Below are 15,719 nucleotides of genomic sequence, written 5' to 3'. Positions count from 1 at the left end.
GCAGAACACCACTGGCAGCCAAAAAAAAAGGCTCCCTTTATTCCCAATCTCCATCCATGCTAGCATCTTTCCTGTGATAACATAGACTCTTATCCTGTTAAGCAGCCTCAAGTGTGGCACCTTGTCAGAGACCTTCTGAAAATCTATGGTTGTCTATTTTGCTTGCTATTTCCTCAAAGAATTCTAACAGGTCTGTCAGGCTAGATTTTCTCTGAAGGAAAACATGCTGAACCTGGCCTATGTATTTTATCATGTGTTTCCAAATACCCTGAAACTTCAACCTTAACAATCGACTTCATCATCTTCCCAATCACTGTGTTCAAGCTAACTGACCTATAATTTCCTTTGTTCTGCCTCCTTCCCTTCTTGAAGAGTGGAGTGAAAGTTTCAATTTTCTAGTTCTCTGGAACCATGCCAGAATCTATTGATTCTTGAAAGATCATTGCTGCTGCCTCCACAATCTATTTAGCTACCTCTTTCAGAACCTTAGGGTGTAGACCATTTGGTCCAGCTGACATATTTATCTTCAAAACTTTCAGCTTCACACGCACCTTCTCTCTAGTAATAGCAACTGTACTCACTTCTGTCCCAACACTCTCAAACTTCTGGCATACTGGTAGTATCTTCTACTGTGAAGACTGATGCAAAATACTCAGTTCATTCACCGTTTCCTTGTTCCCATTGCTACCTATCCAGTGTCATTTTCCAGCAGTTTGATATCTACTCTCGCCTCACTTTTAGTCTTTGCATATCTGAAAAAACTCTTTGATATTATTGGCTAGCTTAACTTTATATCTAATCTTTGCTCTCCTTATCGCATTTTTTATATGCCTTCTGTTGACTTTTAAAAGCTTCCTAATCCTCTAACTTCCCACTAATACAAGGATGTTGCCTGGATTGGAGAGCGTACCTTATGAGAATATGTTGAGTGTACTTGGCCTTTTCTCCTTGGAGCGACAGAGAATGAGAGGTGGCCTGATAGAGGTGTATAAGATAATGAGAGGCATTGATCATGTGGACAGCCAGAGGCTTTTTCCCAGGGCTGAAATGGCTAACATGAGAGGGCATAGATTTAAGGTGCTTGGAAGTAGGCGCCGAAGGAATGTCAGAGGAAAGTTTTTCCACACAGAGTGGGGGTGCGTGAAATGCACTGCTGGCGGTGGTCGTGGAAGTGGATACAATCGGGTCTTTTAAGATCCTCTTAGATAGGTACATGGAGCTTAGAAAAATATAGGGCTGTACGCTAGGGAAATTCTCGGCAGTCTCTAGAGTAGGTTATGTGGTTGGCACAATTCCCTAAAAGTGGCGTCACAGGGGGATAGGGTCATAAAGAGAGCTTTTGGTACATTGGCCTTTATTAATCAAAGTATTGAGTATAAGAGCTGGAATGTTATGATGAGGTTGTATAAGGCATTGGTGAGGCTGAATCTGGAGTATTGTGTTCAGTTTTGGTCACCAAATTACAGGAAGGATATAAATAAGGTTGAAAGAGTGCAGAGAAGGTTTACAGGGATGTTGCCGGGACTTGAGAAACTCAGTTACAGAGAAAGGTTGAATAGGTTAGGACTTTATTCCCTAAAGCATAGAAGAATGAGGGGAGATTTGATAGAGGTATATAAAATTATGATGGGTATAGATAGAGTGAATGCAAGCAGGCTTTTTCCACTGAAGCAAGGGGAGAAAAAAAACCAGAGGACATTGGTTAAGGGTGAGGGGGGAAAAGTTTAAAGGGAACATTAGGGGGGGCTTCTTCACACAGAGAATGGTGGGAGTATGGAATGAGCTGCCAGACGAGGTGGTAAATGCGGGTTCTTTTTTAACATTTAAGAATAAATTGGACAGGTACATGGATGGGAGGTGTATGGAGGGATATGGTCTGTGTGTAGGTCAGCGGGACTAGGCAGAAAATGGTTCGGCACAGCCAAGAAGGGCCAAAAGGCCTGTTTCTGTGCTGTAGTTTTTCTATGGTTTCTATGATTTCTATTGTGGGCCAAAGAGCCTGTAATGTGCTGTAAATTTCTATGTTCTAATATTTATTCTATTATATGCCCTCTCTTTTGCTTTTATGTTGACATTGACTTCACTTATCAACTTCGGTTGCATTATCCTGCCTTTAGAATACTTCTTCTTTGGGATGCATCTGCCCTGAGCCTTCCAAATTGCTTCCAGAAATTCCAGCCATTGCTGCTTGGCCATCATCCCTTCTAGCGTCCTCCTCCATTCAACTTTGGCCAACTCCTCTCTCATGCCTCTGTAATACCCTTTACTCCACAGCAATACTGATATATTTGACTTTAGCTTCTCCCTCTCAAATTGCAGGGTGAATTATTTCATATTAAGATCACTTCCTTTCTAATCATTCTTTTACCTTAAGCTCCCTAATCAAATCCTGTTTGTTACACCCAGTCCAGCATACCTGATCCCTTGGTGGGCTCAACCACAAGCTGCTCTAAAAAGCCATCTCGTAGACATTTTACAAAATCTCTCTTTTGGGATCCAGTGCCAACCTGATTTTCCCAATCTACCTGCATATTGAAATCCCTCATGCCCACTAAAACACTGCCCTTTTTACATGGCTTTTCTATCTCCTGTTCTAAATTGTAGCCCACAGCCTGGCTGCTATTCAGAGGCCTGTATATTACTCCCATCAGGGTCTTATTACCCTTGCAATTTTTAACCCTACCCAAAATAATTCTACATCTACTCGTTATATGTTACCTCATTCTAAGGATTTTATTCCATTTTTTACTAACCGAGCCATGCCAGCCCCTCTAGCTACCTGCCTGTCCTTTTGATACAATGTCTATCCTTGGATATTGAACTCCCAACTATACGCCTCTTTCAGCCATGATTCAGTGATGCCCACACCGTCATACCTGCTAATCTTTAACTGTGCTACAAGATCATCTACCTTATTCCATATACTGTGTGTATTCAATTATAACACCTTCAGTCCTGTATTCATCACCCTTTTCGATTTTTGTCCCCATTACACTGCAACTCATTCCACTTCTTATTGCTATTTTGCTCTATCATCTGCCTGTCCTTCCTCACAGAGTCACTCCACACTGCCTTTGCTTGTAAACCAACTGCTCCATCTTCAGCCCTATCACTCCAGTTCCATCCTCTGCCAAATTAGTTTAAACCCTCCCCAACAGCTATACCAAACCTGCCTGCAAGGATGTTGATCCCCCTTAAGTTCAGGTGTAACCCATACCTTTTTTACACATACATTCTTCAGAAGAGATCCCAGTGATCCAGAAATCTGAAACCCTTTTCCCTGCACCAATTCCTCAGCCATGCATTCATCTGCCAATTCATTCTCTTCTTATTCTTGCTGACGCATGGCACAGGCTACCCTGGAGGTTCCACTTTTGAGCTTTCTACCTAGCTCGCTAAATTCTTTATTCGGGACATCCTCCCTTTTCCTACCTATGTCATTGGTGCCAATGTGTATCAAGACATCTGGCTGCTCACCCTCCCCCTTTAGAATGCCATGGACCTGATCCAAGATGTCCCTGACCCTGGCACCTGGGAGGCAACATATAATCCAGGTGTCTCTGTCGTGTCCACAAAATCTCATGTCTACTCCTCTAACTATGGAATCCCCTGTCCCTACTGCAGTCCTCTTCTCCTCCCTTCCCTTCTGAGCCACAGTGCCAGAGACCCAGTTGCTATGGCTCCTCTCTGGTAGGCTGCTTCTCTCAGTCCAAAACAGTATACTGCAACTTCGGGGTAAATACCTCCCTGTAGCTCCTGTCTATCACCTCCTCATTCTCTCATGTCAGCCTATGGTTTTGAGCTGCTGCTCCAGTTCCTTAACATGTTCTCTGAGGAGCTGAAGTTCGGTGCACCTTGTGCACATGTGGCTATCTGGGAGGGTGGAGGTCTCCCAACATTCCCACATCTCACACAAAGGACACAATACAGTCCTCAGAGCCTTTCTCACTATTCTAAACAGTGCACTAACAGAAAAAGAATGCAGATTAAAGACTAAGAAATTTACCATCTATTACCTCACCCAAGCCTAATGAGCTAAAGCCACCTCACTCTAAAACTGAGGCCGGAATCCATTTCCGATTCTCTTCTAAACTTTCTATGTTTGAAAAAAAACTTTTGGTATCCTCTTTTATATTATTAACTAATTTGCCTTCACATTTCATCTTTTCTCTCTTTTTTTTTGTTGCCTTCTGTTGCTTTTTAAAAACTTCCCACTAATTTTTGCTATATTCTATGCCCTCTATTTTGCTTTTGTGCTTTCCTGGTCTGCTGCAGTTGTATCATGCTCCCTTTAGAATGCTTCTTTATTAATTGTCCGCATTAATAAATATGTGCCTACAATTATAGGCCATATACTGTAAACATGTGGCTACAGTAACAACTCAGAAGCCATATATCTGGGGCAAGTAATCCATCTTATCGTACCTTAGGGTCTTCCTTCCACCTATGAGGGACAAGAGAGAAATATCACAGAATCCTTGCCCGGATGAGTGCAGCTGCAATAAATTGCAAGAAGCCCAACACTATCCAGGACACAAGAACCTGCTTATCTGGCACAGAGCCACCAGCCCTAAACCTCCACCACCAAAGCTCCACAGCACCTCAGTGTTCCAGATGCAAAATTCACTGGAGTTACTTGCCTAGGTTACTCCCAAATATACGGAATCGATCACGAAGAACAAGTGCTTGGGAACACCATCACCTGCAGGTTCCCTTTCAAGCCACACACAGGTGACTGGTACCAATATTTCTATTTCTTCGTCGTCTTTGGTTCTAAATTCTGGGATTCCCTCCCAGGAGCGCAGTGGAAGTACCTTCTCTGTAAGGACTGCGATAGTAGAAGGCGGCAGTCAGTCACCACCTTTACAAGGAGACTTAAAGATGGGCAATAAATGTTGTAATGTAGGAAATGCATTAGTCAATATACACTTGTTTGAGCAAAGAGCAACGTGGTAATGATGGGGCCATCTGTTACGAAGCAAAGAAAACCGTTCCATTCTTCCTCAAGACTTCATTGTGGGAAATTTTCCTACAAGGGAGTACGGGCTTTAAGTTTGACATTGGATTTAAAAGACAGGACCATTTAACACTGTGCTATCTGAACATTCACCCGAGTTAAAAGTTTTGTGTTCAGATTTCTTGAATGGTCCTGCCATTTCTTGAATTTAGTAACTCGCCGACCACAGTATAGTCGCCGTGAGGAAAACACTATGGAGGCTAAACTCACATATACTTAATAACCCAAAAGTAATGGAGAGATTAAGGGGAGAAATCAAAGAATATCTAGACCTTAATGACACGGGAGAAACATCACCAGTGATTTTATGGGATACATTGAAAGCTGTACTGAGAGGGAAAATTATTTCCATTACTACTCACATGAAAAAAATCAATGCACAAAAATTAGCAGACCTTCAAGGAAAATTAAAACAACTTCAAGTTGGACATAGCAACAAAAGTAATTCAAATCGAAAACAGGAAATTAGGAAATTGCAAAGTGAAATTGATGATATTTATACATTGGAAACTCAAAGAAATTTTCTTTACCTGAGACAAAAGAATTATGAAGTAGGAGGTAAATCAGCTAGATTATTAGCATATAAATTACGAAAACAACAAGCAGACAATACAATTCATAAAATAAAGAATCCAAAGACAAAGCTTGTGGAGAGTACAATAGGGAAAATTCAAGAGAGTTTTGAAACGTATTATCGAGAGCTGTACTCCCAACCCCGGGCCCCCAATGAGCCCTATATAGACAGTGTATTGAATTTTTTAGATCTACCTAAACTTACAGATTTACAAAATGAAAGTTTATTAGAACCAGTAACTGTCAAAGAACTGAACGTGGCCATCTCTAGGTTAAAGGCTGGAAAGTCCCCGGGTTCTGATGGGTTTACCTCAGAGTGGTACAAGTCCCTGAAGACACAGTTAGCCCCATTACTACTTAACACCTTTAATTGGATCTTGCAGAGACGAGAAACTCCACCTTCCTGGAGAGAAGCGATTATTTCAGTTATTCCTAAAGAGGGTAAAGATAAACTAGAATGTGGCAATTATCGGCCAATTAGTGTTCTTAATTTAGATTACAAACTATTTACATCTATATTAGCGCGCAGATTGGAAAAGCTTTTACCTGGCCTAATCCATTTAGACCAGACTGGATTTATTCAACAAAGACAAACACAGGACAACATAAGGAGAACTCTGCACATACTAGAACAGGTTAATAAGAACGAGACAGAGACAATGGTAGTAGGATTGGACGCTGAGAAAGCTTTTGATTCGGTTAGTTGGGCATTCCTATACAGAGTGTTAGGAAGATTCGGCTTTCAAGAAAGGTTTATTAAAGTAATTCAGACTCTGTATGACAGCCCAACAGCCCGAATTAAGATAAATGGGGACCTCTCTGACTCCTTCATTTTAGAGAGAGGCACTAGACAGGGATGCCCAATTTCTCCTCTCCTTTTTGCGCTATATATTGAACCACTTGCCCAACTAATAAGACAGAGCGAAATCGTAAAAGGTATCAAGGTGGCAGGGATTGAACAGAAAGTGGCGTTATTCGCAGATGATGTTTTGGTCTATCTGAGTGAACCAGAAAAATCATTTATAGGATTGTTTACACTGTTGGATGACTTTGGGAAAATATCAGGTTATAAAATAAATGTAAAGAAAACGCAGGTTATGTCCCTAAATTATACACCATCCAAAAAATTGCAGAGTTATTCCAGGGCGGGCGGTGAGGGAGCGGGGTGGTTACTCTTAGTCTAGCGGTTCTTTTTAGTTCCCCTTAGTTGTAAAGGGATTTTTCTCATCCCCCTCTGCACAAAGAAACTCGGAACCGCGACTTGGACTGTCTGAGAAGTTCAAGTTGAAGATTTCCTGCTTCGAGTCTGGGCACTGCTCCCAGTTGGGCCAACAAATTCTAACTGGTTCATTGGCAACTTGCAAACGCCAAGTAGAACAATGATGCGTGAACCCCCTGCAAACCGAAACGTTGGCTGCCCCTGCACTGAGATACATTTCAATGTACTAGGAATCAGCTATGGTATACTGTATTACCCTGCGCACACATTCATAAGTTTTGAAAAACCACGGTTCCTTGTTTATTTCTACTGGTAGGAGAAAACTTTTAAAAAACCAAGAGTTTGCAAAAATACGGGTAAATACTTCTGCAACACGCTTTCACTTACAAACGGCACTATATACCCCATGATATCCAAACCTTTCAGGAGAATACGTGCAATGATTTTGGTCCCTCTAAAACATTATAATCACGATGTTACAATCGGATTTAAAGAAACGTTAGCAAAAACTAAACCGAAACACCAACCATCCCTTTGCCTCCACAGATGCTGTCTGACCTGCTGAGGTCCTCCAGCAGTTTGCTATTTTTTCTCTTTCTGTCCAAATTTTAGCAACAGCTAAAATTTCTCGTATCTCTAAGAAACACCGATTTTTTTGTGGCGGTATAAACATCTTGTTAATAGTAGTGATCCGTCCCGCCGGAACATAACAAGAGAAATATAACAGGTAAACTTAACACAACTCTACCTTTTTGACAAGGTAACCCTCTCGGATAACTTTCGCCTCCTCCTCCATGCTAGGCTCCTGTACCAACAGTTCAGTTTGGAAATGGATTGCGGTTCCTCGCTGTCACGGTGTATCGTGACGCCCAGGAAAGAGACCCACTTCCGCATGCAAAGCCGCTGAATTTCCATTTTACTCTGGTCGTCAGTTGGGGAGCGTGCTGTCGCTGCTGCAGGGATGGAGATAAATTCTGGATCTCCGTGTGGCTGGTAATCTGCCTTCCGCCGTCACGTTGCACTGATACCACCATCCAGACAACTGCAAGAGCCATTTCTAACACGTTGCCTTTTGTTCGAAGAAAAGACCTGGCCTTGTAAAGCGGCTTTCATCTCAGTTCTTCTATCAGCTACTGAAGTCTGTTTTATTCTGCAGACACAGTTGTAAGAAACGTGGCAGCCAATTTATAAGATCCCACAAATATAAACCTGGTTATGGCCAGATAGTTTGTTTCGTAATGCCAATTAACGGGTGAATATTGGACGCAGTCAGTGCTTTGGGTTGGGACGGTTAAAATAAGCGAGAAGGACCCTCGGATTAGAGATTCATCCGTCCTTTTATTGGAAGGCCTGCCTTGTGCTCTGGCGTCTGGGTATGGCATTGCAAACCCGGACCCCTGACCCTAAAGAAGGGGAAGCATCTACTGAGCCACAGATGACTTGAACAAAGAGTCAGAATTCCTGGATCCAGGAATTTACAACAGGAAAGAATGGCACAAAGCCAAAGCCTCTGTGTCATTGAAACTTAATTTTTGAACCCATCCAAGAAATTCCTTTAAATATAATATTAATAGTAAAACTCTTGGCAGTGTGGAGGATCAGTGAGATCTTGGGGCCCCATGTCCATAGGACACTCAAAGCGCAGGTTGACTCTGTGGTTTAGAAGGCATATGGTACATTGGCCGTCATCATCCGTGGGTTTGAGTTTAAGAGCTGTGAGGTAATGTTATAGACCTTAGTTAGACCCCACTTGGAGTACTATGTTCAGTTCTGGTCACCTCATTAAAGGAAGGGTGTGGATGCTGAAGAGAGAGTCCAGCGGAAATTTACAAGGATGTTGTCTGGAGTGGGGAGCATGCCCTATTTGAATATGTTGAGTGAACTCGGCCTTTTCTCCTTGGAGCGACGGAGGATGAGAGGCAATAATTGTGTATAAGATGATGAGAGGCAATGATTGTGTGGATAGCCACAGGTTTTTTTCCCCAGGGCTGAAATGGCTAGCACAAGGGGGCATAGTTTTAAGGTTCTTGGAAGTAGGTAGAGAGGGGATGTCAGGGGTAAGTTTTTCACACAGAGAGTGGTGGGTGCGTGGAATGCACTACCAGTGAAGGTGGTGGAAGCGGATACAATAGGGTCTTTTAAGAGCCTCTTAGATAGGTAGATGGAGCTTAGAAAATAGAGGGCTATGCAGTAGGTAAATTCTAGGCAGCTTCTAGAATAGGTTACATGGTTGGCACAACATTGCTGTAGATGTCTATGTTTCTATGTTTAGAACCATCTTACGTTATGAAGGCTGTTATCACGGCATAAAATAAAAAAAAAATTCTCATGTTATGATGCAGGTAAGGTTCTTATTCACAGCACTGGAGGCCATGATCCACACACACCTCACCATCCATTTACCTTCTCCAACTAATAATTTCTTGGGCTACTCCAACTGAAGTGGGTGCCAACAACAACTGACAACTTGAACATGGGGCAAGGCATATGATCTGAACTCAGGGCAAAAACTGATGGTTCCACTAATCATGTACATTGACTTAGAAAGCTGTGAATTTAAAGAGCAGAGGAAACATAGCTTTACGAAGGAAACCAGGTGAACTCCTCGCAACCCAAGCAGTGTATTTTCATCAGAAGAGCGTGGTGCTGGGAATTGTTAGACACAAATCGACTGCTCTATTCAATTTTAGTGGTACAGTGTAGTGCAGTCAGTGGTGAGGCTGACTGGAATTGTCAAATCATGATCATCCTGTTATGCTGTAGTACTGTCCCTCTGCTGTTGAGGGTGCTCATTTCACTAGATAGATCTTGTGGTAACATCATGTCCCTGTGCGTGAATTTTTTTGCAAATAGTAAAATGCAAAAAGAAAATGCTCGATATTGTCAGCAGATAACAGTGATTCTGTTGATGCTTTCTAAAAATCCAGAGTCAAAGCAACAACCTGCCTATCACTGTTATCTTTGACTGTGATTTTCCCCAATTTTTTAAACACAGAAATATAAACCCGTGTTGAGTGTCCCTCATTAGCCACCTACAGTACCTGTCTTCATCCGTTAAGTTTTCATCTCAGCATCAGGGACCAACTGAACTCATCCTATCATTTATGTTTCCTATTCAGGAGAACACACTGAGCCCACATCAATTTCATTAATTTCCTTGAATCAAAAATCTGACAGAAACTTCTTGATTCATTAGGGATAATGGAAGAATATCAACATATGTTGATAAATGCTATATAAATTTAAATGTAAATATGATTTATTTTAGGAAGTTTAGGCTATTGATATCCTCAATTATTGTAATAATGTCAGAAGGTGGTGGCTGGGAACGGACCCAAGTGCAGGACACAGACACTGAAGTACTAGGGACAGGACTAGGATACAGGGTGATGGCAGGGACATGGACAGGAAGACCAGGAACCTGGAACAGTATTGAACAAGAGAGCTAGGAGCCCGGGCTTGGACTCCGAGCCAGAGACTGGACAAGGACCCAGTACCTGGGTCTTGCCTCTGGCTCGGACCCCAGAACTAGGCAAGGACGAGGCTCGGCAGGCAGGCAGGATGAGGCAGAAATCTACAGGCTTGAAGCTAGAGGCTAGAGACTTGGCTTGGCTCGGCAGGAGGCTGGAGACTTGCGAGGCTCGAGGCAAGACTGGAGGCTCGAGGCAGAAGGCGAGGCTGGAGGCTCGAGCTGAGGCTGGTGGCAGGAGGCTCGAGGCAGGGCTGGGGGTGGGGGTGGGGCGGGGACTGTAGCCAAGCTGAGGCGAGGGTTACGGGAGAGGAAATAGAAGGCAGAGCAAGGGATACAAGGAGTGGGGACCAGAACAATCCAGCAACCATGCCCTGGTCTTTGGAGGTATTTATGCAGCCAGCCCCAATTAGCATCAGCTGCCTCAATTAGCTCAACAAGGACAGAAACAGGGTAGAAAGGAAAACCTGGAGCAAGGGTCAATGGACCGGACCGAGAACCGGAATATGGAGTTCACGGACCGGACTATGACAAATAAGCTTTTCAACTTCTGCGGGGAGCAGAAGAGCGTTGGGCTCTGAGGTTTTTAGAGCACCTGAATTGGATACTTGTTGTTTAATGAGGGTCATTAATTCACTTAAAGTTCTTTGTGCTTTTACTCGAGCAATTCGCTCTTTGTAATGCGGTCTCCTGGTGCTTTTTAAACTTGTTTAAATTTATTTTGATTGGCTCAGGGATTCAATGTTTCTTGAATTATTTAAATGGACACCCAATTAGCTTTAATCACAGGATCCCAGCTTTGAGAATGTTATGTCTCGTGAAGTCACTCGACTGAGCCACCGATGTTCTGTTAGAATTCTTAAGCATAAACTCTGGTTGCCTTCTCTACATTGAAGTCTGTCTTTCCTCCATACTTGTGTTCCGACATTGCGAGCGCACATTGTGACAGAAGTACTCTGCCAAGTAGTGGACCAGTGGAGGTAGAACTGGGGTGTTTTGTTGTGAGTCGGGTTTAGGTAAGAATCCCATCTATACCCAAGTCCGCATTCCAAGTGTGTTTAGTCTATGTTCTGAGCTTCTCAAGCTCCCATTCTGAGTCCATGTTCTGAACTTCTCCAGTCTACGTTCAAGGCTTTTTTTTGGATCTCAAGTATTTTTTCAGGTCTTAAGGCTTTTTCTGGGTCTAAGCAAACCCCAATCTAAGCATCACTGGTCTAAGTGACCCTGGTCTAAGGGTCATCAAGGTCTGCAAGGTTGTCAAGGTTCTCAAGGTCATCAAAGTTTCCCATGACCCTCCAGGTTTCCCATGGTTTATTGAATGTTTCTGCAGGTTTTCCAATGTTCTTGAGGGTTATTCCATGATGCCTTAACATTCTTGAGTTTCTCTCATGGTTCTTCAGTCCCTCTCGAGTTTTCAGGATCCCCTGGACTGTCAGGCCTGCCAGCCATAAGGAGGGAAGTGCTGTAATGAGCTCTTTGGGGAGCCAGAGAGCATTGGGCTCCAAAGCATCTGAATTGATTAATTGCTGTTTAATGAGATAAATTAATTGTTTAGAGCTCTTTGTGTCTTTTTTCTTGAGCAACCCGTTTTTTGTAATGCAGTCTCCTGGTGCATTCTGTTTAAACTTGTTAAGTTTATTTTGATAGGCTCAGGGCTTCCTTGGTACTTGCATTATTTAAACAGATGCCTGATTAGCACTAATCATGGGGTCTGAGTATTGAGAATGTTACACCTCATGGTGATACTCAGCTATTGGAATTTATTTATTGAAATACAGTGTAAAGTAGGACCTTACAGCCCTTTGAGCCACGCTGCCCAGCAACCCACCAATTTAACCCTAGCCTAATCATGGGACAATTTACAATGACCAATTAACCTACCAACCAGTATGTCTTTGGGCTGTGGGCGGAAACCAAAGCACCCGGAGGAAACCCACATGGTCACAGGGAGAATGTACAAACTCATTACAGGCAGCATTGGGAATTGAACACAGAACACTCTGTCTTTCCTCCACACTTGGGTTCTGACATTGCCAGTGCACAGTTATGCATAGAGTTTATTAGATATGCTATGGAGAAGTATGTATTCAAACTAATTAGTCCATGAGCTCCCTACAATCCTATCCCAGCCTTCAACATATTAATATTTCCTTTTATGTCATGTACAAATCTAGTCTGCTCCCAAAAGCATTTAAGTCGTTAGTCTTGGTAGTAAGTTCTAACCACCTCTGATTAAAGAAAATTGCACTTAATTCCCTTTTGGGCTAATTTAGTAACTGCCTACATCTACCACTCTTTGAATTTTCAAGTGGAAAATTTCACTGCAAATCTATCACATCTAATTTATTCATTGTTTGAATATCTACCATATTCACTCATCCATATATATTTCCCTGTATGAAAACCAAGTACAATGGTCCAGCTGACAGAGTTGTTGCCACACACCCCTAGGGTTCTGGGTTCAGTCTGACCTCCTGGGCTGTCTGTGTCAAGCTTTCACATTCTCCCTGCAACCTTGTGGGGTTCCTGCAGGTTCATTTGGTTTCCTCCCCATCTCAAAGTAGTGCTGGACAACAGATGCACTGACTACTGTAAGTTATCCCTAGCCTAGGCATGGCAAGAAAACAAAGAGTTAATGGATGGATGAAAGAGAGTAGGTTACTGTAAAATATGTGGAAGGCCGGGGTGAAGGAAACACTCTGAAGCCTGGTTTGGATTTGATAGGCCAAGTGGTAAGCCCTTGTGTCATGGTCTGGTCCGTGAAGTCCACATTCTGGTTCACAGTCCGGTCCGTGGACTCAGGACTCTGGGTCTTCCAGCTGTCCCTTGTTTTGTTTGAATTAATCATAGGCACCTGATTCCCATCTTGGGGCTTGGAATATAAGTAGCCTTGGGGTTGAGTGTGGGCTACTGGTTTGCGTTGTCAAGATTCCCTGGGAGCAGCCTGCTGGTGGAAGGCTGGAGTGGCCACTTGCCATCTTTAGGCTGTGTTGGAGAACCTTTGCATCATGGACCCTTGCTGTCAGTAGTTGGAGCTGTCTTTGTGGTATGGATTCAGCTGTTTCCTGGGCCAGCTGAGTGGATGTCAGCCACTCTGAGCTAGGTAGGGATCTGGCTGTTTCCGTAGCCAGCTGAGGCTGCTGGCCCAACCATGACTCGGAGCAACCCTGATGCAGAGATGGAACTGTCTGTCGTTCTTTGGTGTTTGTCTCTTCTTGTCCTCGCCTCTGTGGGGTAAGTCAGGCTGTTCTGCTGTTACCCTGTGGGGAAATCTGACTTGTCTTGTCCTCACCTCTGTGGGCTAAGTCAGGCTGGTCTGCCCTGTGGGGGGTCCTGTCTTGTTTTTGCCTCTGTTGGGTAAGTCCGGCTGTTCTGCTGTTGCCCTGCGGGGAGTCCTGTCCCACCTTGGTGTGGAGATAAAGTTGAGTCCTGGCTTGTCTAAGTATAAGTCCGGGCTCTGTGTCTATGTACTGTCCTGTCTCATGTTGGTGTTGTGTTAAAGATGAGTCCCAGCTTTTTGAAGGATAAGTCCCAGTTCTATGTTGATGTTCAGTTCCCAGTCTGTCTCTGAGCTCCAGCCTCCAGTTATCAGCCTCTGCATTTCAAGGTCCAAGACCCCAGCCTGTTTCCAAGCTCAAGTCTCAAGACCCCAGCCTCCTGTCATGTAGTCATGTCATGTCCTTGCCTGGTTCTGGGGCCCGAGGCAAGACCCAGGTTCTGGGTCCTTGTCCAGTCTCTGGCTCGGGGTCCTAGCCCAAGTCAGCGTTCTTGTCCCTGCTCCTTGTCTGTATCCTGTCACGTCCCTACTTTAGTCGAGTCCTGTTCCTTGTACTTTAGTGTCTGTGTCTTGCATTTGGGTCCGTTCCCAATGCCCCATTGTGACACCTTGTGCTGTTTGAGGAAATGGAACTGCCCATCATCAGAATCAAGTTTAATATCACTGGAATAGGTCATGAAATTTGTTGTTTTGTGGCAGTAGTACATTGCAATACATTATAATAATAAAACTATAAATTACAATAAGAGGTATATACTGTATTAAAATAAATTCGTAGTGTAAAAAGAGAGAAAATGGTGAGGTAGTGTTCATTGTCCATTCAGAAATTTCATGGCTGAGGGGAAGAAGCTGTATCTGAAATGTTGAGTGTATGTTTTCAGGTTTCTGTACCTCCTTCTTGATGGTAGCAATGCAAAAAGAGCAGGTCCTGGGTGATGGGGGTCCTTATGATGGATGCTGCCTTTTTGAGACATCGCATTTTGAAGGGGTCCTTGCTGCAGGGGAGGCTGGTGCCCATGATGGAGCTGGCTGAGCTTACAACTTTCTGCAGCTTTTTTCTGATCCTATACAGTGCCCCTCCATACCAGACATTGATGCAACCAGTTAGAATGTTCTCCACAGTACATCTGTAGCAATTTGCAACTGTCTTTGGTAACACACCAAGTCTCTTCAAACTCCTAATGAAATATAGCAACTGTCATACATTCTTTGTAATTGCATCAATATGTTGGACCCAGGATAGATTTTCAGAGATGTTGACATCCAGGAACTTGAAACTGCTCACCCTTTCCGCTGCTGATTTCTTGATGAGGACTGGTGCATGTTCCCTCAACTTCCACTTTCTGAAGTCCATAATCAGTTCCTTGGTCTTACTGCCATTGAATGCAAGGTTGTTGTGTGATACCACCCCACCAGCTGATCTATCTAGCTCCTGTACACCTTCTTATCACCATCTGAAAATTTGCCAACAATAGTTCTATCATCAGCAAATTTATAAATGGTGTTTGAGCTGTCCCTAGCTACACGGTCACAAGTGTAGAGAGAGTAGAGCTGTGACTGCCATTGGGCATACTAAGTACATATTTTATTAATGTTATTCTATTTGCATTAGAAATGTATTTTTGTATATTAATTGTAAATAATTCCATTAATTAGCCATTGCCAGTGTTTACATGAATGCAGGTTTAATATAGCATTAAATAAATACTTATTAATATTTCTCTTATAGTGCAGATTCATTGCAGACTGACTGAGGACCTAGAGGTAAACTGATCTTAACTTTAAAGAGGGCATCCATTCATCTATGAACTTACTTTGTAAATTGATTTATATACAACTTATTCCATCTAAACAACAATGTATAGGATTGTAATTTACATTACACATCAGATTCTATCTTGTCTTTACAATAGTTACAATATCTTGTTACTAGTTTTCTGATGTGAGCTTTTCTAGCAGGTCAAGCATTTCTATCTATTGCCACTGTCAGGATGTGGTATGCTGTGGAGGGGAATAGCATGTGGTGAACTGCAGATGGCAATTTGTTTGTCATGCTTTCTGAAGCCAGTATGTATAATGTTTGCTTGCAAGGCAATATTAAAATGATTCAGTTTTGGTTTGGGTGTCATTACTGAGGCAGTGCTCCTCTGTATCAACCACTTAA

At 43.0% G+C, this 15,719-nt stretch overlaps 1 protein-coding gene across 1 annotated transcript in view; it reads right to left on the bottom strand.

Moving 5' to 3' along the window:
* plek (pleckstrin) overlaps positions 1–7,670 on the bottom strand; it is a 68,645-nt gene extending 60,975 nt beyond the window's left edge. The window contains exon 1 of the mRNA XM_063056126.1: positions 7,558–7,670. Coding sequence (XP_062912196.1) covers positions 7,558–7,605 — 48 coding nt within the window. The 5' untranslated portion in view covers positions 7,606–7,670. The remainder of the gene's footprint in view (positions 1–7,557) is intronic.
* Positions 7,671–15,719: the final 8,049 nt, after the last annotated feature.

Source organism: Mobula hypostoma, chromosome 8 (assembly GCF_963921235.1).
Source record: "Mobula hypostoma chromosome 8, sMobHyp1.1, whole genome shotgun sequence".
In the NCBI taxonomy this organism is placed as follows: domain Eukaryota; kingdom Metazoa; phylum Chordata; class Chondrichthyes; order Myliobatiformes; family Myliobatidae; genus Mobula; species Mobula hypostoma.
The sequence above is the reverse complement of the archived record's forward strand: the minus strand, read 5'-3'. Positions and strand labels throughout refer to the sequence as shown.